The sequence below is a fragment of the Canis aureus genome, chromosome 38 (assembly GCF_053574225.1).
Source record: "Canis aureus isolate CA01 chromosome 38, VMU_Caureus_v.1.0, whole genome shotgun sequence".
Taxonomy (NCBI): domain Eukaryota; kingdom Metazoa; phylum Chordata; class Mammalia; order Carnivora; family Canidae; genus Canis; species Canis aureus.
In genome coordinates, this window is record NC_135648.1 from 9,864,687 (window position 1) to 9,882,282 (window position 17,596).

Consider the following 17,596-nt stretch of genomic DNA (forward strand, 5'->3'; position numbering starts at 1 on the left):
AACTTTCTTAAAGTACTCTGAAAATGAAAGCAGGTGCTTTCCACTAGTATTAATGTCAGTGTCAGACAAAATGAAATCCCAAACTGCATTCAATTTGTCATCGAAATCACAATGTTCTGAATGAAAACGGAATATACAGCATTCACTTAAAAACTTGAATCAGACTGTTACTCTTTTAGATTTCTACTTCCCTCATTTTATTCTGCTATTTCTCTAAGTATTTATTTGTCTGTCTAAACACTTAAATAAGGATGATATCATAGGCTAAAATCTGAATCATTCTGGGAACTCAGCCATTAACAGAAAAAAATGACACTCACTTAACTTTTTGTCTTTGACAGTGCCTTAATCAGTCATAGATACTCCACGGAGGTGGAATCCCAATGTAAATTTCACGAACATAGTAGTTTTTTGTTCCCTCAATTCTCTAACAGAATTAGAATTTGTTCAAAGGAGATAATTGGGAAAATTTAATGAGGCAAAGAATAATTTAGAACTTTTTTGTTAAGAAAACATAATCAAGAATGCATAATTCTCTTAATATGTTAGAATAATCTTTAAAGAAAGCATAAAAATAAGACTGATTCTCAAAACAGCTAAACAAACTGGCACATATGTTATACTCATTCACCTTTTCCCTCAAATAAATCACTTTATTAGCTAGTATAAAATAGCTCAGACATTACCACAATAAATAAATATGCTTGGCAAAAGAACATCTGTGTGGCTCCTAAATCAATCAATCAATCAAACATACTGGTAAAATATTAAGCTGGAATAAAATGTCCAAGGCTGAAAAACAAGAGTGAACATTCAGCTTGATACCAAGTTCTGTTTTGATCTGTATTTTCTAAAAGTCATAAAATCAAAAGGTCATTCACAACCTTTAAGATAACATCATGTGGCTCCAGTCTTCCTCTGTGTCATTTCATAGAACTTCCCCAGCAATTACCAGGTCCAGGTCCATTTCCCTCTTGTTTTTCTTCAAACAGGACTGCCTCATTATTGATCCAGTGACTTTGCATCTGATATTCTCTCTACCTGGAATGCTCTGCACCACACTTCCACATGGTGGGCTTCCACGGATCACTTAGGGCTCAGATCAAATGTCTCTTCCTTAGGAAAGCCTTCTTTGACCCTATGATTTAAAGTGTACCTCTCCTCCACCCTAAAACACACACACACACACACACACACACACACACACACACACACTCTATTCCATTACCCTATTTAACTGTCTTCATAGAATTTATCATTATTTGAAATGAATATATTTAGTTGCTCTTTTATTTTCCATTTCTTTTCCACAGCAATACCCTCAGTGCCAAGAACAAGTATTTGTCAAATGATGAATATCAATAATCATTTATGTCACTGGGAATAATTTCGGTCAGCAAGAAATAAGAGAGTATCTAATATTGGCCTATTTTGCTCTGAATATCCTTTGACTTTAATTTCTGTAAAATCCATTCTGCAATTTCTAAGAAAAGGTCAAATTTTTCTTTTGTTGTTTAAAAAAACCCAAACATACACGTTTCTTTCTTTTTTTTTTTTTTTAAGATTCTATTTATCTATGCATGAGAGACACAGAGAGAGAGAGAGAGAGAGAGAGAGGCAGCGACACAGGCAGAGGGAGAAGCAGGCTCCATGCAGGGAGCCCGACATGGGACTTGATCCCATGTATCCAGGATCCCACCCTGGGCTGAAGATGGTGCCAAACCGCTGAGCCACCAGGGCTGCCCTATACACATGTTTCTAAGAAAAGTTTTTACTTATGAGTATTTAAGTGTGCTATTTAAAATAATTACCAAAGAAGTAAAATTATTTCTTCAAAATTACTTCTTCAAAATAGCTGTTTTTAGTAGGTTCCTTATCAGTGAAGTGTACTTGGAAGTACAGGTTTATTGGTATCAGGACAGCAATCTCCTAATATTGAGCATCAGATAGGAACTGAATCCCAAGTGAGAGAACAAAAATGAATCCATTGTTATCTATACCTAAATCAAAAGTATCTAACCCTATTTTGGAATACATTTAATAAAAAATATTCACTTCACTGGAAAAATAGTAATCAAACGGTAGAGGCACTATGCAAATCTTACTACTTTTAGAATTTTTCAAAACACAGAGCAATTTATATCATCATATAAGTTATTAATTGGCTTGTTAAAAAATTGCTATTATTTTTAAAATGGAAATTCTAATAGTAAGCCCAAAACAAGAAAACCTCTAATTACAAATACAACTAAAGTATGTTAGAGAAACAAAAATCTTTATTGAGCACTTCAATTAAATGAAGTCCAAATTAATAATGAAAAAAGTGAAGCAATATTTTCCATTTAAATCAACATGGCAAGTTAATTGCTGACTTTTACTTAACGTGCCCCTAACTTAGCTGATTAAAAACATCTATTAAATAGGGTTGAGGAAAAGGAATACCTTATAGTCATAATGGCAATTTACAATTTAATCAAAACATACTGACATGCTGTAATAGACTACAACTTGATAAATATAATAGACTATTGTTCTCCCCTTCAGCTCTTTAAAATATGTATGACTATTGAAAACAAAATTTATAACTGCGTTTTGATAGAGTTTTCAACATACATAAATGAAATACACATGACAAGCACAACAAGGGAGAAGATAAAGGAAACGATATGGTTGTATGCTTCCCACATTTCATGTAAAGTGGTAAAAATCTAACTATGTGAAAAGTTTATATTTCTTGTAATCCCTAGAGCAATTGGGAAAAAATTAAAATAGATAAGTGAAATGGAGTATTAAAAATATCCAAATTATCCATAAAGAAGATGGCAGAGGGAGAAAGAGGAACAAAAAGCTGTAGACTTAAACCAAACATTATCAATAATTATATTAAATGTAAATGGTCTAAACAAATCACTTAAAAGAAGCTATCACATTGGTTAAAGACAAAAAACAAAGCTCAAAAATATAGGTCTGTAAGAAACCCACTTTAAATATAATAATACACTGGCTAAAAGTAAAAAGATGAAAAAAGACATACTATTATTTGTTGTGAATACATAAAAATGGATTTAATTTTAGTATCTTACTCTTGCAACCTGATGTCTTCCTAAATTCACTTATTTCTAGTTATTTAGTAGATTCCTTATGATCTTTGTGTAAACAGTTATATTATCTGGGAATAAAGGCACCGTTACTTTCTCTTCTTTTTATTTCATTGTCTTGCCTTATGTTTGAACTTCCATACATTGTTGAACAGAATTAAAGGACTCCTCCTACGTAATCTTTGAGGGGAAGCATTCAGTACTTCATCATTAAATATGGTGTTAGTTACAAGTTTTTTCCTATGCACCTTTTATTATGTTGAGGAAATTTCATTCTTTACCTTATTAGCTCAGAGTTTTCTTTATGAATTGGTTAAATGCTTTTCTGTATCCTTTGAAATAAACATGATTTTTGATCTTTCATTTTATTAACACAGTGATTACATTGATGGCTTTTCAAATGTAAAGCTAACTCTTCAATCCTGGGATAAACTCCATCTGGTCACAATGTATTATCCATTTTATATGTAGCTGAATTTGATTTGCTAGTATTTTTTAAGGAATTTTACATATTTGTTCATGAGAGATATTGATTTGTAGTTTCCTTTTCTTGAATGTCTGTTAAGTTTTGTTATCAGGTTTATACTGGTCTCTTAAGATGTTTTAGGAAATGCTCCTGTTTCCTGAGTTTGTTTCTTACTTCAATGTTCAATAATATTTACTAGTGTAATTATTTGGACCAGAAGGTTTCTTGTGTGAAGGTGCTGATAATAAATTTAATTTCTTTCATAATAATGAGGGTATTTTGATTTTTACTTTATTTTTGTTATTTGTATTTCTCATTGAATTTTTATCTTTTTTTGTAACTGTTCAAATTTATTAGTATAAAGCTGTTCATGATAGTTCCCTTTATTCCCTTTAGGATTTGTGTTGATATCCTTTATTTATTTTCACATTTAGAAATGTTGTTAATTTCCAAATATTTGGAAGTATTCTAAATATCCTATTGCTGTTGACTTCTAATTTCATCCCATTCTTATCACAGAAAATATTCTGTGCAATTTCCGTCTTTTGATACTCATCCATCCTTATGATCTTTTTTCTATGTCATTTCTTGGTGACTGTCCTACAAGCTTTTTTTATATAGAGTTCTATAAATGTCAATGTTCAAAATAGTTATAGTACTAATCAAATTTTGTATCTGCTTAGCCACATTCTTTTCCTAAATTGTTCTATTATTCTAGTCTATTAGATCTATCTTATTAGATCCTGAAGAATGAGGATTAAAATCTTCAACAATGATTAAAGATTAGTCTGCTTCTCTCTTTAGTTCTATCCTTTTTCTATGCACGTGCATATAAGCAATATTATTAAGGACTTGCCCATGGTCTTCCTCTTTAACATCTACTTTTAGCTTATAAATGTTCATTTTTATCTCTGGTAATACCACCTTGTAGTATACTTTATTTAATAATAATATAGTATGTCAACTTCCCTATGTTTACTGTTTATATAACATATCTTTTCCCCTTCTTTTACTTTGTTCTCATTAGTATCTTTTTCCAAACTTAAAATATCTCAAACAATCTCAAGCACAGAAGTAATAGAGATATTTTAAAAAGTTATCTCCTGCAAAAATGTTTTTGAAACTCTATTTCAATTTAACCTATATTTTCCAAAGTAAGAGCTCTCAAATTTTGATGCAGAAAAACGACACAGGGAGCCAGATCACTCTCAAAATCTATTTCAGTTTTCAGAAGTGGGAAGAAAGATTCTGTAATTTTTTTTTTTTATAAACATGCTGGTATACTTGAGTACAAATGGTTGACAGACCCTTTGAATCTACCTACATCAGAAGTGGTGCTCCTTAAGACGCAAATTATGAGCTCTGTCTCATACCTATTCTCAATCAGAATTTGAGAGACTGAATAATTTCCCAGATGATTCTTACTGGGAACAGTATATTTTAAAAACATTTGTCTTCCAGTTTAAAACTCCAATTTTTCAATAAACTGTAGAGTAAAAAAAAAAAAAAAAAAAAATCCATGGGTGCTACCTCATGAATATCAGGCCAAATGCTAAATTTAAAATGCCCCATACAAAACACATTGCATATTAAGTCATTGAATGTATAATCTTCTCATAGATTCCCTAAATTAACATCACCACCTTCTCCTTTCCCCTAATTTTCAATTTTTCCCAGTTTCTGCTGTGTGAATCTCTACTGAATTGACTGCTTATATTGCATTTCCACCACAGTGACCTAGTTCAAACTTTTATGATTGCTAGACCAGTGGATCTCACCTTTGGCTGCATATAAGAATAAGAAATGAAGCTTTTAAAAATCTTTCTGCCTTGGCCACATCCCAAACCAATTAAATCAAACTCTCTGGGGGTAACAACCAGATGGAGTTGCAGATAAAATACAGGACACCAGTTAAATTTTAATTTCAGATAAACAATAAATACTATTTTAGTATAAATATGTCTCAAATATTGTTTCTTCATTGCTAAATAGAGCTGGCAACCCTATGCCCTAGTATTTATAATACTTTAATCACTGAAATGTATGTACAGGATCAGCAAGTAAAATATATAACCCATTGTGAGCTGGAGTTTAAAAATTCTGAAAGCTACTGCATTAGGCCAGGGGTCAGCAAACCTTTTCTGTAAAAGCCACAGAGTAAATACTTTTAGGCTCTGTGGACCATATAGTCTCTTTGACAACTACTGATCTCCATTTTATAGCACAAAAGCAACCATAGATAATATGTAAGTGAGAGAGTGTGGTTGTATTCCAATAAAACTTTATTTACAAAAATAGGTGTTTGGCCATATTAAACCCACAGGCTATAGTATGCTCATCCTATTCTAGACTATCAGATCATTTCAGATTTCCATTTTATTATTCAATATATTCATTATTTTTCTCAGCTTTATGTCATCTGGGAATTTGAACAGTATGAAGATAAAACTCATGTATGTGAAAATAAAACTGCTAACCCAAATAGTCCTTGACAATACAACCCACACACATAGGTCTGGAAAATTTCTTCAAGAATTATCAGCGATTAATCCTTTGGATAATATTTCTACATCCTGCTCACAGGGATACCATAGATTACTACTAATAACTAACATTTATTGAGTGCTTGTTTTATGTCAGACATCATGTTGGAGAATTTACATATATACTCAATAACATCATATATTCTCATGATAACCCTTTGAGGTAAATACAATTACCACCTCTATTTTGCATTTCAGGAAGTTGTGACACCATTAGAGAGGTGAAATACCTTGCTCAAGATCTTAAAGCCTATGTAGAAAAATCTTGATTCAGACCCAGGCAGGCTAATCAAAAGATCATATTCTTAACTACTGTACTACAATAATTCTATCTTCAATAGCCTGCTGAACAATAGTATATCTTGGATATTTCCCTGACCTATTGGTCTAACACTGTGGCACAAAAGAAGAGTATTACATTACTGGTTCTTTCTTATACTGCATAAAATCTTAAGAGACCTAAAATTCAAAAAGTCAATGACTGTAAAGGATTTTGGAGATCCAGGCCAATCTGTTCATTTTAGACATGCAAATTTTAAGACCTAAAACTGATAAATTCTGCATTAATAGCCTTCACAATTTTATTTTAAATGAGAATTAGATGACCTATCTCTAAATGTCTTCATTTTTCCTTCTTAACTGAAGTATTGGTTTCTCAAAGGTTCTACATTGTATAGCACATATCAGATTGCTGATTCAAAGTAATCAGAAGAATAACAAGTGAATTTATTGCTTATATATTACTATTATTTGTTACTCTGAATATGTACCACATAACTTTTACTTTTACTAATATATAATAAACTTAAATATAAATGGCACAAAAATGAATAAAACGTAAATATAACTACACATATTTGCAAAGCTTTTATCCATTAACTAAGCTTAGAATTAATCAACAAATTAGTACTCTGTTCCTGTTTTGATATTTTTGTGTATTTTAATTCTCAGTCTGTTATGTGTCAGATGCTGTTAAATTATAAGGTAGATATCATTGTAAAGGCAACAATTTTGTGACCAAGAAAAAATATTTAAAGAATTTTGAGTGTACAAGGAAAAAAAATCACTTATCTATATTTTTACCTAAACACATTAGTTCAGTAAACTGCTAAGTTGAATTAGTGATATAGAAAGCACTGTTTATATAACTGATAAACCTCAGAGAGCTTCAGTAATAAAATGAGAAAATGTTTTTTAAAATAAATTAATGCTAAATATTACTGTTAGTAATACTGTAAACTGTCCATTCTTGAAAAACAATTTAGAAAAGTTAACTCCCTAAACAAAAGGAATTGAAATCATTATAGGAAGAAATCATTAAATACAGTTTTAAGTGAAAAAAGGCAGAATTTATAATCATATGTTTAGTATGAACTCACATTTGCACAACTAAATAAACACTTAAGACATTAAAGATATTAAAGATAGGATGATAGTCTTAATAGTGGCCATTTACTTTTTACGATACTTGTGGTTTACTCAAGTTTTTATTTTTAGTTAGGAAAATGTAAAAAGGCTCCAAAATATTGTTCCTCTAGGACAAATTTTTATTAACTATATTTATATAAAATCACCACTAATAGTGCTAAAATCTAAGGGCACTAGAGCCGGACTGATTGAACAGTCTGGAAAAAGCATAGGGAAAAGAGGTCAGATTGTGAACAGGAGTCATACTACATAACTACCAAACACGATTTAATGGGAAAAAAAATAAGAAACGATTATTTGTGAGACAGAGAATTAGGTCTAAAAATATGAAAATGCTTAAAATGTATTACACTTAATTCACTATGAAACTAAAGAAAGCATCGTTACCAATTTCAAAAAGGACAAGAGAATGAAGTATTTAAACACTAGTATCTAGTGTCCTAACTACTTCGATTCTGGGCCCATGTACTTAAGTCAAAATAATCTTGAAACACATTAAAACAGAAAGGAAATAGCATGTACCAAAACTTCAATGAGATCTAAGATGAACTAAGACTGCAAAATCCTCAATCAATAAGGATGTGGTTCATTTTTGAAAGTGAAATAGTTCAGATCTTGTAACTTTAAATTACATATTAAATAAAGTTTCTAATTGCTCTGAGAGTCTGAGACATTTGGAAGATTTGCTGATTTCTTCACTGTTCACAGAACAAAAGAAAAATGATTTCACACTATTTCACAATGTTGAAATAGATTTTCTAATATAATAAAACATTGAACCAGTTCTTGCTTGTTATACTGGCTCGTTATAAGATCCCTTCCAACATTTAGAAGATCATAAAGTTGAAATGTCTGGAGCCATTGGTAATCCTTGATCAGTGACATTTGATTTCCAATGTGGGAAAGGACCAATGAAATACAGCAGAGCTACAGAATGTACAACTTGCTGAATATCTGACACAAAATAACTTTTCTAGGTCAGTTGAGGGTTCTGGTATTTATGTTTGAAAGCAACAAACATTTTACAAACTTACTTGATTTGTATATTGATAGCAAATTAACTGGCATTACTATCCTCAATTATAATGTGTTTCATTTCACTGTCATATATGATGCCTCTAACCAAGGATAGGGGTCTGAGATGTAATAACCCACAATGTAGATCTTATTTGGACTAAAAACATATAAACACACTCTTTCTGAAAATTTTTGAAAAGCTCTCAAGTTTCTGAATGGAAAACTGCAAAGTTTACTCAATTGTGAGGTTTTAATTTCTCCCTTTTAGGAATCTTATAACCAGTGAAAACAAGGAAGTAAAGCTTCACAATCCCATGCTCTCAAGAGTAAATTTTGAAGGAAAGTTGAATTTTGTATTTAACGTTTCTGACCTAGAGTAATTAAATCTAAAAATAAAGAAAGCCTAGTACATAAAGAACTGTTCTTAGGTGCAATCTCAACTTCTTTTTGTATTGATTCAAAGACAATGATACCATTCATATTTTAATTACCTCATATATTTGTTTTTCTAAAATATAAACAGCTGACCACACTGCAACATTTTTTTTTTTTTTTCCCTCTAACAGAGAATCAAGATACTAATCATCTAGTATGTGTGGGAGAAAGGTGTAATTTAAAGCAGGGTTTCTCAGGCTGGGCACTACTGAGATTTGGGGCTGGATTATTCTCTGTTGTGGGGGCTGTCTCTTGCTGTGTAGGACGTTTAGCAGCATCCCAGGTTTCTACCCAAGATGCCAGTAGCCTCTTATGCTGCCTCTCCGGCCAGTTCTGAGAACCAAAAATGTCTCCCAACATTGCAAATGTTCTCTGAGGGAGAACCATCTGTGCTTGAGAACTAACAATTTAAATCACTTCATCATTTCAACAAAAGAAATCTAACAACTCCAAGCACTATAATCCATGAGAAATTTAAGTAAAAATGATGATTTGATCTAGGATAGTCATCTTTAATGTACTATAATATATGGGACCTCCTCTTTAAAGTCTCAAATTATACTGTCCCAAATGGTAATTTCTAGCCACATAGAGCTATATAGCATTTAAAAATGCACGTAATTTAACCAGCCACTGAACTTTCACTTTTATTTAAGGTAATTTTTTAATTGAAGTATAAGTAACATACAGTGTTATATTAGTTTCAGATATACAACGTGATTCAACAATTCTATACATTGCTCGGTGTTCACCATGATGAGTGCAGTCACCATCTGTCACCAAATGTTATTACATTATTGACTATATTCTCTATGCTGTACTCTTCATCTCTGTGAAGATGATGTGATTTATTTACTTTATAAATGGAAATTTCTACCTCTTAATCCCCTTTGTCTGCTTCACTGATCCCCCCACTCACCTCCTCTCTGGCAACTATCAGTTTGTTCTCTGCATTTAAGTCTGTTTTTTTGTTTCTATTTGTTTTTTAATGTTCCACATGAAAATGAGATCATATGGTATTTGTCTGACTTATTTCACTTAGCATAATACCCTTTAGGTCCATCCATCTTGCTGCAAGTGGCAAGATCTCACTCATTTTTATGGCTGAGTAATACTCCAGTGTCACACACACACACACACACACACACACGCCAAATCTTTATCCATTCATTTATCGGTGGCACTTGGGCTGCTTCCATATCTTCATTACTGTAAATAATGCTGCAATAATAAACCCACGGGTGGGCATATTTCTTTTCAAATTAGTGTTTTTGTTTTGAGTAAATAATTATTTAATAGAAATTTAATTGATCAGCATCCAAATTGAGATGTACTGCGCATGTAAGATATATATACCAGATTTCAAAGATTTAGAATGAATAAAAGAATGTAAATTGTTACTTTAATAATTTTATATTGACTATATGTTGATATGATAATAATTTGGATATAGTAAGTTAAGTAAAATATATTATTAAAATCAATTTACTTGTTTTTCCTTTTTTTAATGTGGTGCCAAGAAAATTTAAATTCACGTATTACATTTCATTGGTCAGCATGGTTCAAAATGTTTGACAGCCTGTTCAAACAGGTGACAATGAAAATATATAATATCAAAATGTTACCATGAATTCAGTGAAAGAGTTGAGTGATTTTATATTTTACTTAAACACAACAGCATCCACAAATAATACTGAGTGCACATGAAGATTTTTGGATTCTCAGAAATATTTCTGGCCTACATTTTGAGGTACACTGGCCTGGAACACCTATCAAAGCTGGTAATGATATAAAATTCATAAGCTGAAAGTATTAATTCTAGAATCTGTTTCTAATGATCTTCCATTCAATTTTATCAATTATATTTACATTTAGGATGAAATGAACTTATCTTTCCCATCTCCATAGGAAATATCACAGTCTTTCTCCTTCTAAACTTCACTTACTCTGAAAACCAATAGCAAATGACAAGCTCTTTTGACATTTCAAAAACATCTGAGTTAAAATACAAAAATAACCCCTTGGTTATTAGTCTTTTATTTGCACTACCAAACTACTAAACCAGTTTAAGATTATATTGAAATAACTTTTTGAATCTTAAATTTTACAACAAAATTATCATTTTATTGTTCTACCTCTTTCGAGTCTATCAATTGAGATAAGTAAAATCTTAATTGCACATAAGAAGGTCCTTGAAGTTCTGGTTCTGATTCTCAATACAACTTAGGAAAAAAAAAAAACACACAACAATCAAAAAACCAAAATGGATTTGCATAAGCACACAGCATAATTAACAAGAACAAATCAGGAACAGATAATGGGAAATCAGATAGGGATGCACAGCTCAGCATATTAGTTTGCTTACCCAAAAAAAGTATTTGCAAACCCCAGTTTAAAATATGTGCTCAGGATAAAAAGCCTATGCAGATGCTAATAATTATAAAAAACAGTATGACTTTAAAACTATACCAATCTCCTGACCGTGTATTTTTATTAAACACATCTACTGACTATATAATCTAAATATTTTATTAAGTAGTCAATATCACATTCCTATTCTGGTTTACTGACTCAAAAAGCTTAACATTGTTTCTAAATCTTTTTAAGTATAGAAAGAATGCCATGAAACCCTTTGCCAGAAATTATGGACTCTGGCATAACTAAATTATTAGAAAGCTTATATTTGTTAAGAGCAGTTTCTTTTAGGAGTAAACAAAGGGAAAAGAGAATTTGAAAGATGAGCAATCTTAGGGACAAAGGAAGCAGAGTTCTATAGGCTGTGCTTAGGACAAAGTCTAAGTTAAGAGCTTCAGGGAATGCTTTACAAAGAGTGAAGAAATTTTTCGTCTCGTAAAACTTGGCCCAATTGTGGAATTGGAAAAAAAAAGTTCTGGGCAAAAGGTACCCCAATTCAAAATATTTTAAATACAGAATTACGTTTAAAGAACATTTAGCTGGTACATCTACTTATATACATTTTATGCCACAGTTATACTAAGCAGTGAGATAAATTATTGCATACCTGGGAGGAGCTGTTGGATAAATAATTTTTATGTGTTGGAATGTTAACTCTTGATTTAAAACCTGCTTGATCCATGTTCTCAATCCTTGTCCAGAATCACCTGATGGATCACAAAATATAAAGAGAAATCATTTTGATAACACAGCATATTTAAAAGCAGTCTATGTAAATTTCATAACACGCAGAGGCTGGAACAAGGAATACAAAAAAAATCTCCATATGTAAAAATAATTACACCACAGTCACTTTAAAGACCTTGTTTTGAGGGATCCCTGGGTGGCGCAGCGGTTTAGCAACTGCCTTCAGCCCAGAGCATGGTCCAGGAGATCCGAGATCAAGTCCCGCGTCAGGCTCCCTGCATGAGCCTGCTTCTCCTCTACCTGTGTCTCGGCCTCTCTCTCTCTGTGTCTCTCATGGATAAAGAAAGAAAATCTTAAAAAATAAATAAATAAATAAATAAATAAATAAATAAATAAATAAATAAATAAATAAAGACCTTGTTTGAGTTTTCAGTTCCTTGTTTGTTTAAAGGGTATAACAGGCACAAATACATGAAGTAAATTATTTTTTTCTAAAAAAAAATTATTTCTGTATCTGATTTTAAATACTGTCATTTCTCATCTTATTCATAAAAACAGTAAATTTCTGAGGTGCATATAAACTTTTGTAGTTAAACAACCTAAAGCAATTTTTTTGGTAAAAATAACAAAATTTTTCAAAAGGGGTATTCAGCTTACTTTAACTTGAAGAAATCTTTCTTTTTTATTTAAAAAAATACTTATTTATTTATTCATGAGAGACATACAGAGAGAGGCAGAGACATAGGCAGAGGGAGAAGCAGGCTCCCCACAGGGACTTGATTCCAAGACCCCGGGATCAGGACCTGAGCCAAAGGCCAATGCTCAACCACAGAGCCACTCAGGCACCCCTCACTTGAAGAAATCTAAATTTATTTTGATAACAGGTTTACATCATGTAAAATATTGATTATACATCCCAAGGCTGAAAAATAACCAAAATCCATGTAAGAATGAATGTATGGATATTTCCATAAAAAAAAAAAAAGGGAAGGTAATACAGGTCCATGTTATGTGGTCTTGAAGAGGAAATTTTAAAGGTAACAACTTTTAATTTTTTAAATCAGTTCATTAAGACATCAACTAAAAATATATCTACTGAATACCTATTATAATGTGTCAGGTGCTGTGCTCACTACTAGAGAGGCAATGATGGCAAGATGAGGAAGAAAGAGTCCCTAATCTCACTGAGGATACAGTTTATTATGAGAAACAGACATGAGTTAAATAATCATACATAAATATGAGAGACAAATGTAACCACTGCGAAGATGAGACACTTGGTGCTGCCAGGGTTTATTATATTCAGAACTGACCCAGCTAAGGAGTTCGGGGATACAATTACTAGAATAAAAGCTCTGGGAAGCAAAGTTCATTTTGTATTTTACCCACTGAGTTTTATTCATTTAATGCTTAGATCACAAATGACACAAACTGACACAGTTTTCAGATCTACAGGATGGTGAAAAGTGAAGTGCACAAGGTAAGAGTATCTTGGACAGAATATGCCAAGTGCTAAGATTCTTTATAGGAAGGGGGAGGAGGACATTAAAGAATGAGAAAGAGCAGGGAGTGCAAGATGAGGCAAGAGAAACTGTGGGGATGTGACAATTCCTAAGAGCGTGGAGCTACTTTTTGGCAGAAAGGTGCCATCTTCTAAGGGTCACTCTGGCAGCTGTGTGGACAGGAGAGAGGGACAAAAGTGGGTGTGGGGAGTTCATTTAGGAGCCTACTGTTCAGGTGACAGATGCTTATATTAGGGGTCCAGCAATGGAATGTACAGAATTAAGTCTTTATTTTTTAAGATTTTATTTACTCGCGAGAGACACACACAGAGAGAGGCAGAGACACAGGCAGAGGGAGAAGCAGGCTCCGTGCAGGGAGCCTGATGTGGGACCCCATCCCAGGTCCCCAGGATCATGCCCCGGGCCGAAGGTGGCGCTAAGCCACTAAGCCACCGGGGCTGCTGGAATGTACAGAAATAGGTACAAGGATACTTAGAAGATAAAATTAATAGAGATTAGTAATAGGTTCATTATGATGGGTCAGTGGTAGAAGGTTACAAGGATAACCGTGAGGTTTCTGGCCAGGACAAATGAATGAACAATAGAACTACACATTGAGACAGGAAACACATGAATCAGTAGGTCTATACTTGCTCTACTGCCTACAGGGTCTTCTACCCGGAGTTGAGCAAAGTATAGCCAGGTGGAAGACAAACGTCATAAACTATGAATGGTTTTTACATTTTTAAAGAGTTGCTAAAATAAATAAATAAAGAAAGAAAGAACAAGGATTGAAAAGGGAAAGTAAGCAGAAAAGAAAAATGTCAAAGAAACCTATCTGGCTCACAAAACCTAAAATAGTTGCTATCTGACCCTTTATGGAGAGTTTACTGACCCCTGCCCCACACCATCTGTGCCAGTACCCTTTTGAAGATCCTGGCCTGCTCATCTCACTCCAGACACACACGCCTGACTGCTGTTCCATGAACGTTAGGGAACCTACTTCAGGGCCTTTGTCCTGGCTTCTCCCTTGTCCACAATAAGTCTAACCCAACATCCACATGATTCCCTCACTCAAGTCTAGGTGCTGAAGTGTCACCCTCATAGTGAGGCCTACTCTGACCACCTTATCTAAAACTATCACCCCTGGCACCTCCCATCCTCTTCGTCCTACTTTTTTTCCCCCCATTGGACCTCTACCCACTATATAAAATTTCCTTCCTCCACTGGAATGTAAGTTCCACAAGAACAGGGATTTTTGTTTGTTTCATTCATCAATACATGCCTAGAGCCTAGAACAGTGCCACTGCTGGCCATATAACAGATATTTCTTGAATGAACAGATTAATGAATGAACACTTATTATGCAGGTGGATAAACATGTCCAGAGCACAAAGGAAACCTAAAATAGAGACACAAATTTATGTCATCGTATGGTGGAAAAAATAGAATCCTCAGGTATATATACACATTAGCCTGGAGAGAAAAATGCAAAATGAAAAAAGAGGTCCTAGGACCAAATTCTGAGGAACCCCAACATTAATGGACAGAAAGAAGAGGATGAGTCTGCAAAATAAATCAAAAAAAATAAATAGGTAGAAAGAATCAAGTGTTTCCAGAACACTGAATGTTGCTGACAGTTCAAATAAGATGACTGGAAAACATTCACCACATTTAGCAACACAGAGGTTTACTAGTAACTTTAGTGACAGTCAACTTGGTTCACTGAGACTGACTACAAGGGCAGAAAGCAAAATACCATGGTTCGGGTCTGTGTTAACCTTATGGTGTAGTGTGGAATATAGACATTAAATTTGGTAATTACACATGAAAATACCATTAAAAGAAGAACCATAGTGTTCTAAAGTAGCATACAATAGAATGAATTAATCTAAGTTGGGAAGCTGAACAAAGCTAAATTAAACTATTGTTTTTATCATCCTGAAAGAAAGTACTTCTTTGGTATTTTAGGAGTAGGAAAGGCTCAAACTAAGATGGCTATATATTACATTCCCATATGTTTTTCTATGGCTGCCATATCCTAGCAGAGAACTTCAGCCTTTTAAGATTAAAAAAAAAAAATCTGCCTCTAAATACACTTTTTCAACCTTGAAAAGCAAAAGTTAATGCTACAAAGTAACCTCCAGTCATCCATTCACAAGGTGCACTTTTTAAAAAACCAGCACCTTATTCTAGGAGCTTTGCTAAGACTGTTAAAACTGGTCTGCCCGTATTTGGATTAAGCAGAACCCAAGCATCTACAACATAACCACATAAAGTCAAACGTTAAAATCGGACTTCCAGTAAGGGTTTCAATTTACTGCAATGGAGCTCTAACTATATAGGAATTGCATTTCATTTGCATAATTGGCGAATTCTTTGGATAAATTCTTTGTTCCAAAGTACAAAGGGAAAAAATATATATATTTTTTATATTGTACAAGTCTGGGCTTACAACCTATAAAAAAGGTCAGTAATTTGAAATTGAAAAGAGTAAGGATAGTACTTTAAGCAAAGTGGCCATGGACCAAAGAAAAGTCTAGGAGTATTTCCTAAAGATATTATGAGATAGGAGGCAGCCGGGATGGCTCAGCGGTCTAGTGCCGGGCAGCCCAGGCTGGGATCCTGGGGACCTGGGATCGAGTCCCACGTTGGGCTCCATGCATGGAGCCTGCTTCTCCCTCTGCCTGTGTCTCTGCCTCTCTCTCTCTGTCTCTGTCTCTATGAATAAATAAATAAAATCTAAAAAAAAAAAAAAAAGATATTATGAGATAATCAGCTTATTTATTACAAAGACTACAGCATCGGGGCATTTCTGGATGCTTATAAATGAACACCCCTGGAGCCCCAAACAGTACCAGGAATAAGTCTCTTAATTGTAAAGCATCGATGTCCTCTTAAGACATCTGGCTTCATCTTCTAAATATATTTCATCAGCCAAGTCTTTCCCTTTCAACATCTTTGGCCCATTTCTTCCCTATTTCCAAAATGATACAGCCTAGCTCAGAGTTTTTCCGCCTTACCCCTTCTGGGGGGGGGGGGGGGGGGGTCAGAGAGATCTGGGTGCAGATCCTAAACCTACTACACTCACAGAAACATCAAGTGGCCTTGGGCAAGCTGTTCAACTTCTCTGGACTTGTTTTTAAAATGAAAATACTTCCCACAACTGGCCCATTGGAGGCCTCCCCTTTGTACCTTCCCAATCCCCTCGCACTAACCAACCACCATCCTCTTTAGGCCTACAGGAGAAGTCCCGGCTTGAGAGCCCACGTTCTCGCTCAAATCCGACAAGCTCTTCATCTTCCAAATGCTTAATAGGCCTAACCACAGTTTTCTCCTTACGATCCTCTTGGCAGTAAATCACGCACCATCTTGTGATCTCCCATCCACTGCTGACTCAAACTAATTGAATTGTTTTTGTTTTTTGACTTTAGGTAGGCGCCCTGAGGACACCGGCTGCATCTCATTTCTTAAAAAAAAAAAAAAAAAAAAATATTTCCCAAGAACTCACCCTGGGCCGGGCACTAGGGATGCAAAGATTAAAACAAGGGTCCTTTAAAACACACACACACACACACAAGGGTCCTTACTCTTGAGGAAGGACAGGCGAAGTGGGGAGGACAGGCGTTAAGCAATTACAGATGGGGGTGACCTTGTGCTCCATCTCGGGGTTTTAAGGACAAGAGGGGGAAAGAGGAACAGGCAGAAGGAGCAGCAGGGGCGACAGGACTGGGAGAAAGCGCTCCGACCCTGGCACAGGGCCTCGCACAAAGGACATAATCCATAAACCACTCCAGCATCTCCCCCGTCTACAGGAGTATGAGGCTGGAGGAAGGAAGTGGCACAGAATCCAAGGCGGCTGAAAACCCCAATCCCTACTAGCTGGCCCTGGAGAGTACTAAGTAATTTATGTGTCTCTTGCAGAAAACTTACCTTACTAACTCGCTCTGTTTAGACTTGAGGGAGAACCCGGGGGAGGGGGGAGGGGGGCACGGTAGCAAGGGC

General features: G+C 34.3%; 1 protein-coding gene across 1 annotated transcript in view; it reads right to left on the reverse strand.

The window, feature by feature from the left end:
* Nucleotides 1-17,596, reverse strand: part of LYPLAL1 (lysophospholipase like 1) — a 36,493-nt gene that overhangs the window by 18,497 nt on the left and 400 nt on the right. Inside the window, exon 2 of the mRNA XM_077887114.1 lies at nt 12,010-12,109. Coding sequence (XP_077743240.1) covers nt 12,010-12,109 — 100 coding nt within the window. The remainder of the gene's footprint in view (nt 1-12,009; nt 12,110-17,596) is intronic.